The sequence below is a fragment of the Lepidochelys olivacea genome (assembly GCF_965140295.1).
Source record: "Lepidochelys olivacea isolate rLepOli2 genome assembly, chromosome: 8".
Classification (NCBI taxonomy): Eukaryota; Metazoa; Chordata; order Testudines; family Cheloniidae; genus Lepidochelys; species Lepidochelys olivacea.
The window spans coordinates 17,937,186-17,958,432 of record NC_140418.1 but is presented as its reverse complement, the minus strand read 5'-3'; the positions used below and the strand labels follow the sequence as shown (position 1 = coordinate 17,958,432).

The 21,247-nt window shown below is 40.5% G+C and overlaps 1 protein-coding gene across 2 annotated transcripts in view; it reads left to right on the top strand.

The window, feature by feature from the left end:
• Positions 1-21,247, top strand: part of PRELID2 (PRELI domain containing 2) — a 41,994-nt gene that overhangs the window by 11,653 nt on the left and 9,094 nt on the right. For both annotated transcript variants that reach the window (XM_084637678.1, XM_084637679.1), the window contains exons 2-4: positions 1,099-1,156; positions 3,514-3,587; positions 5,891-6,051. In XM_084637678.1, the coding sequence (XP_084493804.1) occupies positions 1,099-1,156; positions 3,514-3,587; positions 5,891-6,051 (293 nt within the window). The remainder of the gene's footprint in view (positions 1-1,098; positions 1,157-3,513; positions 3,588-5,890; positions 6,052-21,247) is intronic.

Here is a 21,247-nt window from a genome sequence, read left to right as displayed (position 1 = left end):
CCAGTTACTTTTGAGTCATGTTGGATTGCAATGATTTATCTTTGCTTTTTGTTTTTGATGTCAGCATCCATTCATGTGAAGGTTGCTTGCTTTTAGCAATGGGTAATATAGTTCTTTTCACCGTCTCAAGCTCTCTGCCAATAGGGAGTCCTAAATGACTTACTTATCCCTTGCCTCTGTTTCTCTACATAAAACATTCCTTATTACAGAGTTCATATATTTCAGACATTTGATACAATTTCTACATAATTCTTGCACACGCTGTCTTGGGGAGTCAGAGCTGGAGTCTCATTTCTTCAGCTCTGAAATGACTCTGCTACTTGAGCTAAAGGAGATTTTCCTTAGCAGCCGCAGGCAGTAGTGGTAGTTCCATTAGCCTCTCTTCAAGCCAACCGCTGGAGCAGAGGGATGTGCACACCCACCAGTACATAACAGGATGAAGTGACATCTTCCTTTCTAGAAGAAATCTTAAAGATGTTGCAGGACAGAAAAAGCTCACATACAGTATTTGGCTTTGCAGATGCCACTGTAAACCAGCTTTCCTGCACCTTGCTGCATAACTTCGGGCTATGAACTGTATTGTAAGCATGCTCAGCAGCATTTACAGGTAGTGTACTGCAGGAAACAAGGTCCAAATTATTACTAGTGTAGCTCCTTAGGGATGAATTTGACTCATGGAGCTGTGGCACTTCTGCAAGCCGTGGTCCGTTAGAATCATGTCATACAGGTCAATCTTATTCTGTTTCTGCTTTGAGGGTATTCTGTATGCTGGCTCAGGCTTTAAAATCTCTGTTTAATAATATGAGCGTTCTGTAGTAAGACTGAACGTTGGGTGTTTTTTGAAAGCTAAGCAAACCTCCTCACCACAATAAATGAAATGTAAATTTTAAAAATATTTTTAATTTCTCCTCTTAGCAAATGTTTTAGCTAATCTAAATGGACACTGGATACTGCACACTCTTGACACAAGCCTGCTCTTTTTCTCCATTGAGAGAACCATGAAAATGCTTATTGATTTCACAACTGAGCGTTGGCAATTTTCTCTTACCCAAGTGACAAATATAGTGATGTTTACACTGTACGTTTTTTTTTATCTAGTATCCCAGTCCCATGGATAAACATGTCACAGCTATAAAAACCATGGAAGAGAAAACAGGTAAGCTACCTATTCGTGGTGGTGGTATAATTATTATTGTGTTTCAGTAATGCTGCGGATATGGACCCAGGACCCCATTGTACTAGGTGCTGTATAAACACAGAACAAAAAGACAGCCTCTGCCCCAAAGAGCTTACAATTTATTTACACCTCTCGTTTTACATTGGGAGGTAATTCAGAGGGTGTTAGGCAAGTTATGCTTCTATTCTCCTTGTACGACTTTCTTTAAGTGTATAGGTCCATTCCATTTCTGTAATGACTCCCATCTGTAGCTATCTCAGTGAATTTCTAAAGCCCACTGAAGTCCATGGAGATTAGCTCTAAGTGATCCAAATCAACAGGCATTTGATTCCTTTGGTTTAAAGATGGGGAAACAGAGGTTCAGTGACCCAATATTCTATAATAAGACACTGGCAGAGTCAGAAATTGAAGCCTGATTCCCACCCCAGTTGCTTTAACCACTAGAACTTCTAAAATAGTGTAAAGCGTTTAGATTTCTCCAGCTGCCAAACATTCGTGACACTGTCTGGAAAAGAGACACTTGCACAGGTGGCAGAATTTTGGTAAGACTGATGCCTTTGCTGCTGTTAATGGGTAGATAGTGTTTGTATTTGTAATTTAAAAGAGATTTACTGGTAGGCACACTGGAAAATTGCCAGTTAAGCACACTGGCTGATATACAATGTATGTACACTTAAGCAATTTTATTTTAAAATACGGGGGAATAAACATCCATACAAAAGTGTTTTTGTGCTGAAACAATAATCTGTTTCTGCTCTTGGAAATGTGCTCAAGTTCTCAACTTCTGTACTTCACCTTCTGGCCCAAGCTGCTCACGAGTGCTCTAATAGAGAGAGCCGCTGTCTCCCAGGTTAGTATGATGACTTGCTGGGGAAGAGATACAAACAAAGGAAGTGTATTCATTTTGATACCATTTTCAGTCAAATGGAAATATCATCATGTAGGGCTAAACTCCAGCCTCACATTGAGAGGAAGGATGGTCCAGTGGTGAGCCTGGTGCCTAGGAGATGTGCGATCCGTTCCCTACTCTGCCACAGGCTTCCAGTGTGACCTTGGGCAAATCACTTAGTCTCTCTGGGCCTCAATTCCCAATCTGTAAAATGGCCATGTAAGTATTTAAAATAGATCTACATGGTGGGTCTTAATTACAGTATTCTGCTTTGTCTGTACAAGTGTGGTATCGCTGAGCTCCCCCTGCATAGAGACAATGGAACACTTGCACTGATATCAGCCAAAGTGTATTTTGAGAGCAAAATTGTACCAGTATGCACTAAGCAGCCCTTTTCGTGGGAAATACTGGTGTATATGCCATGTAAGCACCTCCTATTTAATATTTACCCAATGTACCATCAGAGCCCTTTCACAGCCCACAGATCCCACCAGATAAACTTTTTGAGAAGACAGTCTTTTATCACTGAGAGCTCTCGTTAAACTGGGCCGTCTGCCAGTTGGCGTCTCCTTTTGCAGCATACTGAGGTTTCTGTACATGGTCTGGTTCATTAAATATTAAAATGCAAAGAGATCCTGAAAGCCAGTCACGTTTTTGGTGATGCTAAATAACTATCATTTGATTTTTAATAGATTGCTTTGTCCTTGTCAGGGGGCCCAATTCAATATAAAAATAAATGAGTAGTCAGAAGAGCTTGCTGTAGACCTCAAATGCAGTAAGAGGGAGGAGTGTATTCTGTGTGCCGGTAGGATATATTTGAGAATATTAAGTGGAGGAATGAAGCAAGTGGAAAGCAAAGTTTTTGGTCCAGGCATGGACTGACTGCTAAACAGTCCATACAGACTAAAATACTTGCACTCTACTTTTCTCTGTTCCCAGATCATCAACAAAATAGTGCCACTGAAAATGAACTCCTTTGCTGCTGTGTTCCAAATCCAGCTCTGACTTCAGTGCTTTCATGCCCTCTTATGTGAGGGCTGAGTTTGGCTGTGTGTGCTTTGCCCTTTACAAATACTAGTATAAATGCCAAAAAAATGTTTGTAAAATACCATCTGTTCTCTGGTTGGTAGGGGGTACTAGAGTGTAGTGATGGGCACAGATACCCTCCTAATGAGACTGAGCCCAGATTGTCATCATCCTTCTTGTTTACCACTTTGTCTGGCAAAGGAGAAGGAATACCGTGGTTACTCTAAATAATAATAATAATAATGAATAAAAAAACAGTCTAATGCATCATTAGTTTGCCAGCCTTCCTGCCTACAGTTTCATTCTCTTGCTAAATCTCCAGATACTTTATTTTTATTGATAAAAGGCAACATTTTCCAGGCTAGCTCTTCAATATGTCTTATTTATTTTTTTTTACTTTTTTTTATTTTTTTATGATCAGATTTGTCCACAGGGATTATTTACAGAAGGAGAATTGCAACATGTCAGAATGTAATTCCAGAAATCTTAAGAAAGGTAATTACTTTAAATCCAGGTTAAACTTGGCTTTGGATTATGTTTTGTTTTATTTTATTTTTTTATAGTGATACTTAAAAAGAGAAACAAAGAAAAAAACCCCAACCTAACAACAATCCTGATACAGGCTTGTGATGCAATTTACATGAAAAGACCAGATTTCCCATTAACTTTTTAGTGAGAAGAAAGCTTAAAACTTTTTTTTCTTTGAAAAATAATGAAAAGGCTCTGTATAAATGAGTCTTACACTTGGTTAGGAAGGACAAAACTTCAGTCTTGCACAGAGTAAGATATGGGTGGTGGCATCTCTCGTGTACCTGTAAAATAGTCAAGATGAATCCTTCAGCAGTTTCAAATTGTTTTCTCTCTTATTGAAACCTCTTAAAGCAAGCTGCTGTCCTTTTATGGAAGCAGGTTACTGGAAGACCTTGGAATATATCTGTGTGGCTATTACTAAAGTGATTTTGAATAATTGTATACATGTTTTATAAAATGATGTGATTGTGTGAACTGAGGGTTTTAAAGAGATGTTACCCCAAATAATAGGTTTTGTAGAAACATCTTTAATGTTGCCAGCTCTCTTGTGATATTTTCTTTTTTTATAAAGCTCAGCTCTTAAGAGTCTTGTGATTACTTGAAAATGTTAGCTTTTGTTTCTAGCCCTCTTGGTAGAAGAGAGAATCTTGAAAATGTGACCAAAGTGTACCCTGAAGGTTCAGAAACCAAAATTCAAGTGAAATACTTGAGGTCGGCACTTCTGCAGTCTCTTACAAAACCTACCACTCTAGAAATGCTGCCATGGATTTTTGTTTAAATGCCAATAAAAACCTTTGGTGGAAAAATGAACACGGCATGGAAGTGTTTTGCCATCCAAACGCTTTGAGTTAGTTCTTGAGAATATTTCATTGGCTGTTTTCAGTAATTGGCTGAAAGTAATGCAAATAAAGAATACAAAGAGCATAAGTAGCAAAAAATAAGCTGTCTTGCAAAGAAAATCAATTTGATTGCTCCAAGACACTTGTGTCACAATCAAAACCAACATTTATAACACGGCAATGTCACTTCAACCCCACCCCATTCCTACACTCCTTCGACATTCCTAGAAATATAGATGTAGCTAATTCCATGTAGGTGATCTAAGGAATCTCTTATTGCACTGCAGTAATGAGAGAGAGCTCTCACTTAAATTTGTATGCAGTGCTGTTGTGATGCTCGAGAGAGGAGGTGGGTGAGGTAATATCTTTTTATTGGACCCACTACTTCTGTTGTGAGAGAGGCATGCTTTCGAGCTATACACATCTCTTCCTGTGTAGCTCAAAAGCTTGTCTCACTCGCCAGCAGGAGTTGGTCCAATAAAAGATATAACCTCACCCACCTTGTTTCAATTACATTTCAGTTGATGAAAATTAGCTTTAATTTTATTAACAGCTTGTAACTTTTCTTATAGTTAGTATGAGAGCATTTATGCCCATTACATCTGTGTTTTTATTCTACATCCTTCTTCCACACAGGAAAAAGTAAACTTCCGTATACCAGACAGAACTTAAAATGATTCAAGGGTGCGATTCTCATCTTTGTTCTGTCCTTTGTGCACTGGATGCAAGGGAGAGAGCAGAGTGAATGAGTTCTAAAAGCATCAGGTCTGGCTGAGGAAGAATTCTCCCACTGTAGGAATAGAGAAAGACAGACATAAGCTGACTTCTGATGATCCCTTGAAACCTCATGGTAGAGAGCATGATTGGGCAGGAGGGGTGTGTTGGGGGTGGAGACACAATATACAGCTTTGTGAGGATTCTGGGTAGTGCTGCTGCCCATAGGCAGCTGGGAACAGACGGCTGTAACTTAACTTACCCCTGAGGAGCTACTTATTTCGGGGGGCCAGAGCAGCCCAGAAGCAGGAGGGTACAGACGTAGGTTTGTGCTGCACATCTTAGTTTTAGCTGATTGTGTTTTGCATGCCATAGTCTGTGAATGAGCCCTATTAGAATCCATCATTTTAAATAGGCTATAACAAGTTAGAAATGAAACATGATGTAGCTAGATCATTTATTTGGCATTTAGCAATCCAGGAAGTCTGGCTGGGGACTGAGCAGTTTGCATAAATCTTTGAACGTTTGCATGACCTCACCGCCATCTATTAAGGTCAATGTGTATCATTAAAAACTGGCTGCAGCTGATGTACCTTCAGTCTCAGTGTTAATCCTCAGTTTTAGTATACAAGGATAAAAATAAATTCTAAATATGTGAAAGTGTTTGGTCTCAAAATACTGAGTTTTGAATGTTATAATCCTTACACTTGGCAGGTCAGTGTCTTAAAAGTGTCTGACATCTACTTGGAGGAAGAATCTTGGCTTAATATGCAGGAAAGAAATATGGTTATGAAGTCTCATTGCCTTACCTGGACACAATATGCATCTCTAAGTGAAGAATCTGTCTTCAGGGAAAGCTTGGAAAATCCAAATTGGTAAGGTTGAGCGCCTGCATGTGAATACTGGGTGTCTGTGTGTGTGTGTGTGTGTGTGTGTGTGTGTGTGTGTGTGAGAATAAATATATTAGTCTATTATACCCAATCTAGTTGGCCAAGGAAGTCATGAAGCCCTAAAATGTTTTCCACTTTGTCTTCTGAGCTGGTAACTAGAGATGGGCCGAAAGGAAATCTCTGCACCCAAACACCTTCAGATGTTGGGAACGTTCAAGTCCTTTTTTTCTAAGTTGTCTTGGCTTGGTCTCATCTCTACTAATGACCACTTGAAATTTGTCCCTTACGTTAACACTGTTCCATCTTGTTTCACTCTTATTGTGCAATGCAAGTATTGCTTGCTTATTTATTTATTTTATTTGCCTTTTTTGTGTTCTCTGTGAAACATACAATGGTATTTTGGTACAGCCCATGTTACTGCTGAAAATTGTAAAGACATTTAGGAAGGGCCCTATCTTTAGCCTAAATAAAGTCAGTTCCTTGCAAATGTGAGCATACTGAATATGGGGTGGGAAGAGAACTTTGCTATCAGAAGACAAACTTCTTGTCCTTTCTACACCATTCTTGTGATTGGTAAGTGTCCTGGGGCCTGTGATCCTGCATTGAGGTTTCCCAAGTTTCCTAGAAAAGTAGTTTGTAGCTGTATCCATAATGCATCCCACATTTGGGGAACAAGAAGATTGCCATGAAGACTACATTGTAAATACAAGGTAGCTATAGTTTGGTCCTGTCAGTCTTCAGTATAGAAGCCATTCCCTCTTGAATCAGGCATTAAAATGGGAGGCCTTGAAACTAGAGGCTGAAGTTGAGGAAGTAACCCAGCTTCAACATGATCCATTTGTTTCTCATAAGCCAGAAACAGAAAAGGCAAGCCTGAATGATTGCTGCACTCTGCTGCCATAGGATATTGTGCAGAAATCAGGAAAGTAGATCTTACATTATGTTTTAACAATTCCCAGCCTGTGAAATAGAAAAATCTAAAGGCAAGATCTTGTCTGAATGAGTTTCAGCTTTGTGTAGGATGGGCATGGTGGAATTTGCATTTGAATAAGTGGAGAACTTATACAAAGGAAATAAAAGAATTTTAATGATGCGTTAATGTACGAGCTCTACAAGAAGCACTGGAGTGTGCGTGTTACTATGATAAAACACTTAACCTTCGAGGATTTTGGACCTGTGTGTGTTTTTCTCTGCTCAACGTGTCATGTTGTGCTCATGATGAGCCTGCCCATGCTGCTGTTCCCTTAATGTAATATTTAAGGTTATGACTATACAAGCTGTATGCGGCATTGAACATAAAGTGGTTGCACTTAAACATGAGCAGAGGGTATATGTGGATACAGGTAAGGGTAAACTATATTTATTCTGCTATACTGAGTAGTAGTAATCCTCAAGCCCATTGCATGTAGTCCCACCTATAGTAAATTGCCAGTGGATAATGCCACCATGTCGCCAGCTGGCATTACTGAGTTTCATTGATGTTTGTTTTTTCCCCCGGAAGGGGGGAATAGGTAGTCTTTTGGGGGGTGGTTTTTTTTTTTTTTAAGTATAGAAATACTCAGAACCTGTGAATTAATTTAGCCAAGTGTTCCTATCACTGTTGACCTTGTCTTCCTTGCCTAAACCCCTCTGTCTGTTTTGAACTTGTTTGTTCAGTCTTGTCTTTAAGTTGGACTGTGCACTCTTATGGAGCTGTCTGTTCCTAAACGTTTGTTCAGCACCTAGCATGTTGACTTAGGGCAAAAATGTCTGAGACATGAGATTACATACAATCTCCCCTGCTTCTGAGGAATAAGGTGGCTTCTTAGCAGTATTGGGGTTAACTTGTACGTTTTGTCCTGTCTTCACTTTCTGTACCTTCCACTTAAATGCGCAACTTGCTATGTGGAGGTTCCAGCTCAACATGTAACCAAAGCTTACCAGCCACATTTGTAAGTAGCTGTTTGTTTTCATCCAGAAAATATGAAATGTCACAAATATAAGAAATTTGACGACGACTCCTTTCCTTCTTTATATTTATCCTATCTATCTAATATATTAAGACCAAATAAGTAGATAGCTCTTTTTCTGGTGGAGCCATTTTTTTGGTGGGCAGTCCAAAGGCTGCATTGCTCGGAAATACTCAATGAACACAACTTTGAACCGCTCTACAGCATTTTGCTATAGGGCTATATCAGGGATTGGCAACCTTTGGCACGTGGCCCACCCGGGTAAGCCCCATGGCGGGCCAGGCTGGTTTGTTTACCTGCCGCGTCCGCACGTTCGGCCAATCGCGGCTCCCATTGGCTGCAGTTCGCCGCTCCAGGCCAATGGGGGCTGTGGGAAGCGGCGTGGGCCGAGGGATGTGCTGGCTGCCGCTTCTTGCAGCCCTGATTGGCCTGGGACAGTGAACTGCAGCCAGTGGGAGCCACAGTTGGCTGAACCTGTGGACGCAGCAGGTAAACAAACTGGCCCGGCCCGCCAGAGGGCTTACGCTGGCGGGCCACGTGCCAAAGGTTGCAGATCCCTGGGCTATACTAAAATTTGAAAGTGTCATCTTTGTATTTATTGTGTATTCTTGGTTTATTTATCAAAAACTTTGCATGTAGGCTACCCACCTTTTTTTCTTAATTTGTTTTGCTTACACTGAAATGGACATTCTGATGAATAGATTGGTCTGTCTAGTGTCACTGTGCCTTCCAAAAGTACTTCAGTATCCTCTGTTGAAATGCTATGTTATGTCTAACAGTAACTTTTGTGAAACAAGTCACTTTCTCTACTGTCCCTGTTTAGTGTCGTTGTAGGAGATATTGCTCCCCTTTCTCCAGTAGTGAAATCGTACTGGAAGACGGGGCTAGTCCTCGGTATTCTGAAGTCTCAGATGGCTATTTGTGTTCTCCTCTTTTTTGCATTTTATTTTATGTTCAAACCCCCTTTTCCCCACTTCCCATCTTTACCAATAAACACTGAGCTCTAAAGATTGACTCCCACCTGGCAGTTGCTCCTGTAAGATTAATCTGTAACTCTCCTTGGGAGTGGCTTTGCTATATGAGATCACTAGGTAACTTCAGTGCATCAAACTTTCTCTTTATTTTACAAAGCAAAAGTCGTCGTAATTATGTTCAAAACACTTTAACTGTCAAAATGGATGCAAAATAGTTGCTTTATATTTACGAAGTCCATATACATCTTTTGAACTCCTCCCCCCCCCCCCCTCCTGCCCCCCAAATGAGAACCTGTGTGTAATCCTGTAACAACAAACTAGTTCACCCAGAGTTAAAGCTGAAGGAATAGAATTTTGGTTTCAAATATCCAAGGAATTGGTAGAAATAATGATGTTTAAAAAAATATGCCATTCCACTTTCCTTTTGTCTTGTCCTCTTTAGTTCCTCCTTGTGTAGCTTTGTCCGGTCTTCTAGGACTGAAATGGTAACTCAGCATCAGTAATGCTGAAATGCAAGGGAGGAAAACTGCAATGGAATATGAAATAGTCATGAATCGCTTGATCCATTGCAAATGTGATTAAGTCACCAATAATTATTTAATTACAATGCCCTATATGTTATGTTATATGTATTACATATGAAAAAATAACATGGGAATTGACTGCATTGTCAGGCTACTGTCTAGAGGAGAACGTTGGAGTTGCAGTCAGACACAGAGAACCGCAGGGAACTTACAGCTCTTTTTAAGCAAGTTCAGTTTGTTTCTGGAAGTTTTTTGTTAGAGCTACATCTATATCTGTGCAATTAACATGCTGTTCTTTCGCCTTTGGCTACAGCTCATCTTGTTTTACTTGCCTATAAGCCGTGTTCCCTGTCACATTTATTAAAATGGCTGTCCTTAGTGAGTGCATAAATGGCCAGTTTATCAACAGGGATTCTGAAACATTCTCAGGTGGTTTTAAGTATTGCATTATAACTTCTTTCTATAAGAGAAGTTTTCTGTAGTTTTCTGTAGACAGAGATCACTGGAATTTTCCTTTAAATGGCTTGTCTGCATAAGTCCCTTCATGTGGATTTTTCTATCATACAAAGAATGAGCTGTTCAGAGTTAAGCGCACTGTAATAAAATGAGGCTGTGAAGGGTTCTGATGAAAAGTTGAAAACATTTTGGAGGTGACCTATTTAAATCTGTGTAAGAGACCTGCTACTGGAGATAAGTAGGAAAGCAGTGCATGGTGAAGAGAATTGTAAGTGGTCCTGATTAGTAACAAAATTGTGCATTATGGCCTAAAGTGGGAGATGTTCTGAGAATGAGACTCCATCTCAGTCTAGATCTAGACGGAAACCTGTTGTAACAGATTTCTTTTTTTTGTGACCACAGAAAATAATAGAGGCTGGTTTTCATGGGCAAATTCTTGAAATTCCTTAAGGCATTAAAAGTCTAAAGAGAAGAATGGAATTCCAAACCTTATTCAGTCATCTTGTGCATATTCTGGCTAGATTGTATTTATGTAATCTGCTTTAATGTGATTTAGTTAAGGATAGCATCCTAGCAATGAATAAAAGCAAAGTTTCCCTTGCTAGTATGAATTGTGATCTGCTTTTCCAGCAGGTTTTGATGACAGTGTGCCTTGCTGGCAACTCTAGGATAAGTGACCACCCCAGGAATTTAAAATGTAAAGACACTAGGCTGTTCTGATAGAAAAATAAAAATTGCATCACCTAAAGTTTCCATAGGTGGGACTTGTTTAAAGGCCCTCCCGACATGCCCTCCCAACATGGAAGTTCTCCTGAACTGCGTGACTTCCCCAAAGTCACCTACCTACATCCTTTGGAAGGGTGGATGTTGCTTCAACGTGACAAAATAACCCTTCCTTTCAGATGGATGTTTTCTGCCGTGGCCTATTCTAGAGGAAACTTTGGTGTCACTACTGTGTTTAGAGTGGATGGCTACTCTCCAGAGAGAGCCCCCCAAAGTGCTAAATACTAGGTGCCAGATTCTGATCTCCATTGTGCTGGTGTAAATGCAGAGTAGCACCACTCAAGTCTCCTAAATTAACAATAACGTTAGCTCTACTCAAGTCAAGAGACTGTGTGGATTTATACCAAAGTGACTGAGATCAAGATGATTTATTATTTGTATTATCATAGTGCCTAAGAGCCACAGTCATGGATCAAGATCTTTGTGCTATATTCTATCCAAAAGACAGTCCTTCCCGAAGGAGCTTACAATCTAGATTGAATCTGCCTTGTAGCATTTTGGGGTTCCTTTTTATATACATTATCCAAACGCTCTTCCTGCTAGCCAAGTCCTTACAAATCTACCTAGATTCTGTGGTCTCCCATTTTTAAAAGAGTAATTCAAACTGGAACAGGTTCAGAAAAGGGTTATTAGGATGATCAGCGAAATGGAGAACTTTACAGAGGACACTTAAGGAGCTTGTTTAGCCTAACAAAAAAGAAGGCAGAGGGGGAGATATGATTGCTCTCTATAAATACATCAGAGGGATAAACAGCAGGGAAGGAGAGGGATTATTTAAGTTAAGGACCAATGTTGGCACAAAAACAAATGGATATAAACTGGCCATCAATGAGTTTAGGCTTGAAATTCAATGAAGGTTTCTAACCATCAGAAGAGTGAAATTCTGGAACAGCCTTCCAAGGGGAGCAGTGGAGGGGAAAAACCCTAAATTTGTTTTAAAACAGGGCGTAATAAGTTTATAGAGAGGATGGTATGGTGAGATTTATTACAAGGGCATATGGCTCTTCTGCAACTGCTATTACCAAATATCTCTGGCCATTGGAGACTGAGCACTAGATGGGGAGGGCTTTGACTCAATGCAGAAAAATTTTCCCAGGTGTCTAGTGGGTCTTGCCCAGATGTTCAGGGTCTAACTGCTCTCTATATTTGGGGTCAGGAAAGAATTTCCTGCCCCTCTTCCCCCCCCCCCTTCCCCCCCCAAGTCAGATTGTTAGAGAATCTGGTGGTTTTTCGCCTTTCTTTGCAGCATGGGTCACTTGCTGGTTTAAACTAGTGTAAATGATGGATTCTCTGTAATTTGAAATCTTTAAATCAAGATTTGAGGACTTCAGTAACTCAGCCAGAGGTTTGGGGTCTATTACAGGAGTGGGTGGATGAGGTTCTGTGGCATGTGATGTCCAGGAGGTCGAACTAGATGATCATGATGGTCCCTTCTGGTCTTAAACTCTATGATTCTCTGAGCGCCTCACAAACATTAATTATCTTACCTCATGGGAGGGTAAGGAAGTTATGTCCTCATTTTACAGATTGGGAAGTGGCACATAAAGAGATTAAATGACTTGTCAAAGGTCAAATAGGAAAGTCTGTAGTGGAGCTGGGAATTGAGCCCAGATCTTCCTGAGTCTTAGCCCAGTGCCTTACCTACAATACCATACTTCCCCTCAAAAGCAAAGGTGATGTTTCTGTTCAGATACATATGGATAAAGTTACGCTAAGTGATGCATATTTTTCTTTTCTTGCAAAGTAAATTCATGCTCAGAGGAACTCACAAGTTTCCTGAGTTTGGAAAGCTTTTAGCACCTACTGGGCACCACTGTAAGTAAATAATAAAGCATTTAAAATGGCATGATCAGGCAAATGGCTGATACATTGTGAAATGAATTACTGTACCGGTTTTAAATTACAACAGGTATCTGGTTCAACACATGGTGGCTATGCTTTGCTTTGCTTTCCTGGGCACTGTGCCTCTTTGTTCTGAAGTCTACACATGGTATTTCTGGACAGAAAAAGTAAACTATTGGCTAGCTTTTTTTCCCCCTTGGTGTGTCTTTTGAGGACTCTGCCAGTCTGTCTACACTGTCAGAACAATGACAGATGGTTAGGTGAATATGCTGTCATTAATGTGAATTTCTGGAGGAAAAAAGTTATTCAATGAACTAGCCAATTGAGATGTAAATACTGTGTTGGAAACCTCACCTCTGTAATTCATTAACATTAAAATGGACTAAAACCCAAAATGTTGTTGTTCTGCTGTTGTTCTCAGTAAATGCTATGTTACTGTATAAGTGGGAGAGAGAATTTAATCAGAAAAATGTGAACAACTAGGAATTGTTTAAGAGAACTTTACTAGATGCCAAAAAATCAACAGTTGAGGAAGAAGGCTATATAGTTTAAAAAAGGAATTGATTTGGCTTAGAGGGGAAGAGAAGTTAGCTATAAAATATATATATATATATATATAGCAAATGGAAGAAAGAAGAAGTTGATGGTAATGAATATTAATCAGAAGCTAGGAATTGTAGAAAATTGATAAAGGAAGTAAAGGGACACAAGGAGAAATCCTATAGCCAGCTGTGATAGATGGCCAGCCAGCCAGTTAGCTGTAAAATTGGTAGCTGTTGTTTACTCGCCTTACCTGTAAAGCGTTAAAAAGTCCCCCAGGTAAAGAGGGGGAAAAAGTTGGCTCTTTTGGTCAGGTGCCCATGGGAAGGTAGAACTTTTTAAAATTGGGAAAGAAACTTTCCCTTTGTCTGTTCTCTGGGCTGGAGGGACAGAGCAGCCATGCTATAAGAAACCTAAGCCAGATATGATCATAAATCATCAGATCATGCCTACTACTACTACCAGGAACTAACATTCTGGACTTTGTAACCAACCTACAAAACACCCTCTGAACCTCTTTAGCTCTTGCTAGAGAAAAGTTACAGGATGCTCAAAAAGAGCAAAAAGTCTGGTATGATAAACATGCCAGAGAGCGTTCCTTCAAAGTAGGAGACCAGGTCATGGTCTTAAAGGCGCTCCAGGCCCATAAAATGGAAGCATCGTGGGAAGGGCCATTCACGGTCCAGGAGCGCCTGGGAGCTGTTAATTATCTCATAGCATTCCCCACCTCCAACCGAAAGCCTAAGGTGTACCATATTAATTCTCTAAAGCCCTTTTATTCCAGAGAATTAAGGGTTTGTCAGTTTACAGCCCACGGAGGAGACGCCGCCGAGTGGCCCGAAGGTGTCTACTACGAAGGGAAATGTGGTGGTGGTGTGGAAGAGGTGAACCTCTCCATGACCCTTGGGCGTATGCAGCGACAGCAGATCCAGGAGCTGTGCACTAGCTACGCGCCAACGTTCTCAGCCACCCCAGGACTGACTGAACGGGCATACCACTCCATTGACACAGGTAATGCTCACCCAATTAGGGTCCAACCTTACCGGGTGTCTCCTCAAGCTAAAACTGCTATAGACCGGGAGATCCAGGATATGTTACAGATGGGTGTAATCCGCCCCTCTGAAAGTGCATGGGCATCTCCAGTGGTTCTAGTTCCCAAACCAGATGGGGAAATACGTTTTTGCGTGGACTACCGTAAGCTAAATGCTGTAACTCGCCCAGACAACTATCCAATGCCACGCACAGATGAACTATTAGAGAAACGGGGACGGGCCCAGTTCATCTCTACCTTGGACTTAACCAAGGGGTACTGGCAGGTACCGCTAGATGAATCTGCCAAGGAAAGGTCAGCCTTCATCACACATCTCGGGCTGTATGAATTTAATGTACTCCCTTTCGGGCTGCGAAATGCACCCGCCACTTTCCAAAGACTTTGTAGATGGTCTCCTAGCGGGATTAGGAGAATATGCAGTCGCCTACCTTGACGATGTGGCCATATTTTCTGATTCCTGGGCAGACCACCTGGAACACCTACACAAAGTCCTTGAGCGCATAAGGGAGGCAGGACTAACTGTTAAGGCTAAGAAGTGTCAAATAGGCCTAAACAGAGTGACTTACCTTGGACACCAGGTGGGTCAAGGAACTATCAGCCCCCTACAGGCCAAAGTGGATGCTATCCAAAAGTGGCCTGTCCCAAAGTCAAAGAAACAGGTTCAATCCTTCTTAGGCTTGGCCGGTTATTACAGACGATTTGTACCGCACTACAGCCAAATCGCCGCCCCACTGACAGACCTAACCAAAAAGAAACCAGCCAAATGCTGTTCAGTGGACCGACAAGTGTCAGAAGGCCTTTAACAAGCTTAAAGCGACACTCATGTCTGACCCTGTACTAAGGGCCCCAGACTTTGACAAACCGTTCCTAGTAGCCACAGATGCGTCCGAGCGTGGTGTGGGAGCAGTTTTAATGCAGAAAGGACCTGATCAAGAATTCCACTCTGTAGTGTTTCTCAGCAAAAAACTGTCTGAGAGGGAAAGCAACTGGTCAGTCACTGAAAAAGAATGTTACGCCATTGTCTACGCTCTGGAAGAGCTACGCCCATATGTTTGGGGACGGCGTTTCCACCTGCAAACCGACCATGCTGCACTGAAGTGGCTTCACACCATCAAGGAAACTAACAAAAAACTTCTTCGGTGGAGTTTAGCTCTCCAAGATTTTGATTTCGACATCCAACACATATCTCAGGAGCTTCTAACAAAGTGGCTGCTGCACTCTCCCGTGAAAGTTTCCCAGAATCAACTGGTTAAAATCGTCCTTGAGATGTAGAAAATATTGTTAGTCTTTATGTACTTGGTAGTATATTTAGAGATGCATGTTTCTTATTAACTCTGTTTTTCCTAGAGCTCCAGGAAGAAATCCCAGCCAGTGTTTCACCCTAGCTGAGATTTGGGGGGCGTGTCATAAATATAAAGGGAAGGGTAAACCCCTTTGAAATCCCTCCTGGCCAGGGGAAAGCTCCTCTCACCTGTAAAGGGTTAAGAAGCTAAAGGTAACCTCGCTGGCACCTGACCAAAATGACCAATGAGGAGACAAGATACTTTCAAAAGCTGGGAGGAGGGAGAGAAACAAAGGGTCTGTGTCTGTCTGTAGTCGTCTTGGCCGGGGACAGAACAGGAATGGAGTCTTAGAACTTTTAGTAAGTAATCTAGCTAGGTATGTGTTAGATTATGATTTCTTTAAATGGCTGAGAAAAGAATTGTGCTGAATAGAATAACTATTTCTGTCTGTGTATCTTTTTGTAACTTAAGGTTTTGCCTAGAGGGGTTCTCTATGTATTTGAATCTAATTACCCTGTAAGATATCTACCATCCTGATTTTACAGGGGGGATTTCTTTATTTCTATTTACTTCTATTTTTTATTAAAAGTCTTCTTGTAAAACACTGAATGCTTTTTCATTGTTCTCAGATCCAAGGGGTTGGGTCTGTGGTCACCTATGCAAATTGGTGAGGCTTTTTATCCAACATTTCCCAGGAAAAGGGGGGTGCAAGTGTTGGGAGGATTGTTCAGTGTTCTTAAGATCCAAGGGTCTGGATCTGTAGTCACCTAAGCAAATTGGTGAGGCTTTTTACCAAACCTTGTCCAGGAAGTGGGGTGCAAAGTTTTGGGAAGTATTTTGGGGGGAAAGACGCGTCCAAACAGCTCTTCCCCAGTAACCAGTATTAGTTTGGTGGTGGTAGCGGCCAATCCAAGGACAACGGGTGTAATATTTTGTACCTTGGGGAAGTTTTGACCTAAGCTGGTAAAGATAAGCTTAGGAGGTTTTTCATGCAGGTCCCCACATCTGTACCCTAGAGTTCAGAGTGGGGGAGGAACCTTGACACAAGGTCTGAGAAAAGCTGTAACCTTGGGAGTTTAATACAAGCCTGGAGTGGCAAGTATTAGTTTTTAAAATCCTTGTGGGCCCCACTTGGAGGAACAGAGTTGGGATTCAGCCTTGATACCAGCAGAATTCAGGACAATAAGGACTCTAGGTATAATAGGAACAAAAAGACTCCTGACAATGGTATTGGCCCATTAGTAGTTGGAAGTGGTAGAATTATCAGTAATAATGCAGAAAAGTCAAAAGTATTCATAAATATTTCTGTTCTGTATTTGGGGAAAAAACAGATGATATAATCTCTTCAGATGATGATGATTGATACACTTTCCATTTCACTAACATCCAAAGGAGGATGTTAAACAGTGGCTACTGAAGTTAGACATTTTTAAATCAACAAGTCTAGATAACTTGCAGCCAAGAGTTTTAAAAGGGCTGGCCAAGGAGCTCACTGGACCGTTAATGTTGTTGATTTTTCAATAAGTCTTAGAACACCTGGGAAAGTTTCAGAAGACTGGAAGACAGCAAACATTGTCAGTATTTTCAAAGGGTAACAGGATGACCAGGTAATTAAATGCTTGTCAGTCTGACGTTGATCCCAGGCAAGATAATGCGGTGGCTGATATGGGACTAAATTACTAAAGAACTAAAGGAGGGTAATATAATTAATACCATTCAACATGGGTTTATGGAAAACAGATCCTATCAAACTAACTTGATTTCCTTTTTTGATGAGATTACACGTTTGGTTGCTAAAGGTAATAATGCTGATGCAATATACGTAGACTTCTGGTAATTGTAAACAGGCACTCATCGACCAGGGGTATTTCTAGCACGGATCTGCAGAGATCCATTCTCGGTCCTACGCTATTTACTTTTTGTCAGTGACCTGGATGAAAACATAAAATCATCACTGTTTAAAGTCCCTAGAAGACACAAACTGGGGGAGTGATAAATAATTAAGAGGACAGGTGACTTAAACAGAGCAATCTGGATTGCTTGATAAACGGGGTGCAAGCAAATGATATGTGTTTTTAATGCAGCTAAATGTGTGTATCTAGGAACAAAGAATGTAGGCCATACTTACAAGATTGGGTACTCTATCCTGAGAAGCAGTGACTCTGAAAAAGATTTGAGGGTTGTGGTGGATAATCGTCCAGTTATGAGCTTCTAGTGTGAGGCTGCAGCCAAAGGCGCTAATGCAGTCCTGGGCTGGATAAACGGGAATCTTGAGTGGGAGTAGAGAGGTTATTTTATCTATGCATTTGGCACTTGTGCAACCACTGCTGGAATTCTGTGTCTGTTTCTGGTGTCCACAATTAAAGAAGGATGCTGGGAAATTGGAGAGGGTTTGGAGAAGAGCCACAAACATCATGGAAGGGTTAGAAAACCTGCCTTGCGGTGATAGATTTGAACGCAATCTATTTAGCTTAACAAAGAGAAGGATAAGGGGTGACTTGTCTACAATCTGTAAGTACCAACATGGAGAACAAATAATGGACTCTTCAGTGTAGCAGAGAAAGGTATAAAACAGTCGAACAGCTGGAAATTGAAGCTTGACAAATTCAGACTGGAAATAAGGCGTAAATTTATAACCTTGAGAGTAATTAACTGTTGGAATAATTTACCAAGGGTCATGGTGGAGTCTCCATCACTGGCAATTTTTAGATCAAGATTGGATGGTTTTTCTAAAAAGATTTGGTTTAGGAATTATTTTGGGGAAGGTCTGTGGCCTGTTCTATGCAGGAGGTCAGACTAGATGATCAGAATGGTCCTTTCTGCTTTGGAATCTATGAAATGTGCAGCACAGCCAGGACAACAATTATAAGGGCTATTAATCCTTGTGCTTCAAGTGACAAGTTGGTAAAGCACCTGGACTCAGAAAGAAATTTCTCTAGTGTTACAGTATTACAGAATTGGCTGGGTGCAAGTCCTCCTGCCCAATACTTGAAAGCACCTAATATATGCTACTGTCAGAGAGAGGACAGGGGATGGTCTCTTGGCTTGTTACACTATGGTTTTTCATATGTTCCTAAAACAAAGTGTTGTAAGGTTTTGAAATGTTTTGTATTCCATCTAATCAATCAAGGACACCGCTTGTCTGGTAAATATTGCAAGGTTCAGACTTCACAATTTTCATTTCTCTTCCACCTCTCGGCCCCCGCCCACCATGAATTTTAAAATACTTTGGTATCAGTTTATGACAGACTATCTGAAAAGTGTCCTTGTTCTTACAGATATGGGGCTGCTTGTGTTTGAAATTACAGTTTATAGAAGTGCTGGATTGAATTGCTAGATTTTTACAGAGCCATTCCCCTAGTCTACATTCTGTGGAAGGAATTTATCTAGGTCCATAAATACTTGAAATTCAAGACAGCACAAACACTCTGACCTTCTATCTCTGCTTTTAAGAGCCCTGTGAGTTTCCAGAATGTGGAAGGATTTTTTAAAAAGAGGAAATGGGGACGGAATCCCACACCACAATCTTTGTTTGCTTTTTGGCTCTCAAGAAGAGTATCCAAATCCTCTCAAATGAACCTTACTGGGATTATTTGACCCAGAAAGGACGGGAGAACCACACTTGTTCCATTAAGATGTGCATACTTGGAAGCCCCTTTGGTATAAACTGAAAACAATTTTTAACAAAAAAATTCATGCGTTTTTACAAAAAGTATTATTCATATTTTTTTCCACCCTACTTTTTGTATCCTTTTATTTTTATTTATACGCACGCACTTGTTTTATTAGGAAAAATACATATATCATGCAATGTACTGTGTTACGATAATACATTAGTCTGTGTGTATATGCAAAGCTGCCTGTTGAAGTAAGGCTATGTATTAGTCTATATTAGAAGATACACACAATAAGCAGACAGGCACGTATGCAAGTTCTGAAGTGTGTGCGCATCTGAATGTACTAATGAATCTCATGCCCACAATGTACACATTTCAAGCTGTTAGCAGATAACGGTTTAAAGATTTGACACACTAAAATGGGAAGACAATGAAAATCTGTATCAGAATGTTTCAGAACACAAGGAAGTAGTCAAAAGCTTAAAAAAAAAAAGAAAAGGGATGAAGCTGAGTGTATGCGCTGCAAATGGTGTGGCTCAATTATTAAATGTAAATATTTATAGGCTACTAGCTCTAAGTCTACAATAGTAAACTGTTTGTTCAAATGAAAAGTTTTATTTGGGGATTAGAGAGAGAATGTTTGTTTTCTTCAGAGGTGGCATTGTGTTTTGTGTTCTGCAGAACTAAAACAGCAAACCACACTGATGAACAGAATTCAAAGCATTAATCTACTGAATACTCTCCTCCCCCCGCCCCCGTTTTTCATCCACCACAATAAACCCCGATATTTACTCAGAAAAAGTATTAATAGTTTTTAGCACTCATTTTCATCTGTTTTTGCTGTTGTGGTAATAAACACTGGGAAAAATTAAATTAAATAAAAACTGAAAATGAAGGGTCCTAAACTCATTTCAAATGCATTCATTGCTCCATATGTAGACACTTCATAAATTCTCACATAACAAAAGCTTCGTCGCTGGAGGACCTCACACTTGATATAACTTTTAATTTTAGTTTTGAAAGCCCAAGCAAGCTGTGAGAGCATTCCTTGACACTGTCTGAATAAGAATATTGCTAGGCTTTTTGTACTAAAGGCACTTTAATTAAACTCCTATCACGAAAACAATTAGGCCAAATTTGCAGTACTTAACTAGTCAATAATTTAGTAGCTGGATCTCATTAATAGACTTCTCCCTGTGACTATGTTGTTGTAATGATGTGGCATTGCCAGCTGTGTGCTACAAGAATCAATCAGTGATCAATATTTTCCATGAGCTTTTTTTTTTTCTTCTTCCTCCCAGAGCCATGAAAAAGAAATATAAATAAATAAATCTTGACTGGATGGGGCTGGGTCTTCATGGTGGCTTTATTATCTCTTGTGGCCACATTCCTGTTTCTGAGGACAATTTTCCTACACACTCAAGCTGGAACAATTTGCATAGAGGGTGGTGCTGAGAGCTGTTGAACCAAACTGTAAACCTTGAATATGATGGAAACCACTTCAAGCCAGAGGGTGTGGCAGCACCCATAGCACCCCTAATTCCAGCACCTATGCACTCCAAAATGATCTTTCTTTGACTCCATTACATTGTTGTATTAAGTTACATCAATCTGAAGGACAAAAGCAAACGAGCTTGGTTCAGCTCAGTTTACAGATAAGGAACTGAGGCCTGGAGAAACTGAGCAAGGTCACATCACCACAACTGGCTACCTGGTCGGCAGCCTCAGCAAGGTCATAGAGACTGAACTATTCTCAGACATTTAGAAGAGAAATATCCAGGTCAGGATTGAGGCTTTCTGGGTGGCAGTTAAGCTTGTTTTGCTGCTGCTTGTTTGTTTTGCAAAACAAACTTTTGTGTTCAAAGCTGTCAGTATGGCCCAACCTCAGCAAGAAGAGGGGTGTGTGTCTTTCATTGTGGTGGGCTTCACCCACCATTCCAGCTACACCTTTCACCACCATTAATTTTACAACAATAACAAAATCATTTTGAGGAATAACAATATGAATGTCTCCCCCGATGATGGACAAAAACACTGTTCTTCCCTGCCCACAATAGTGCCCTCTCTGATCCACTTGTCTGAATCTAAGCAGTGAATTTTGATTTTTTTATGTCTGTTTCTAACATATAGTTCATCATAGTATTACTGTCCATGCATTTAAA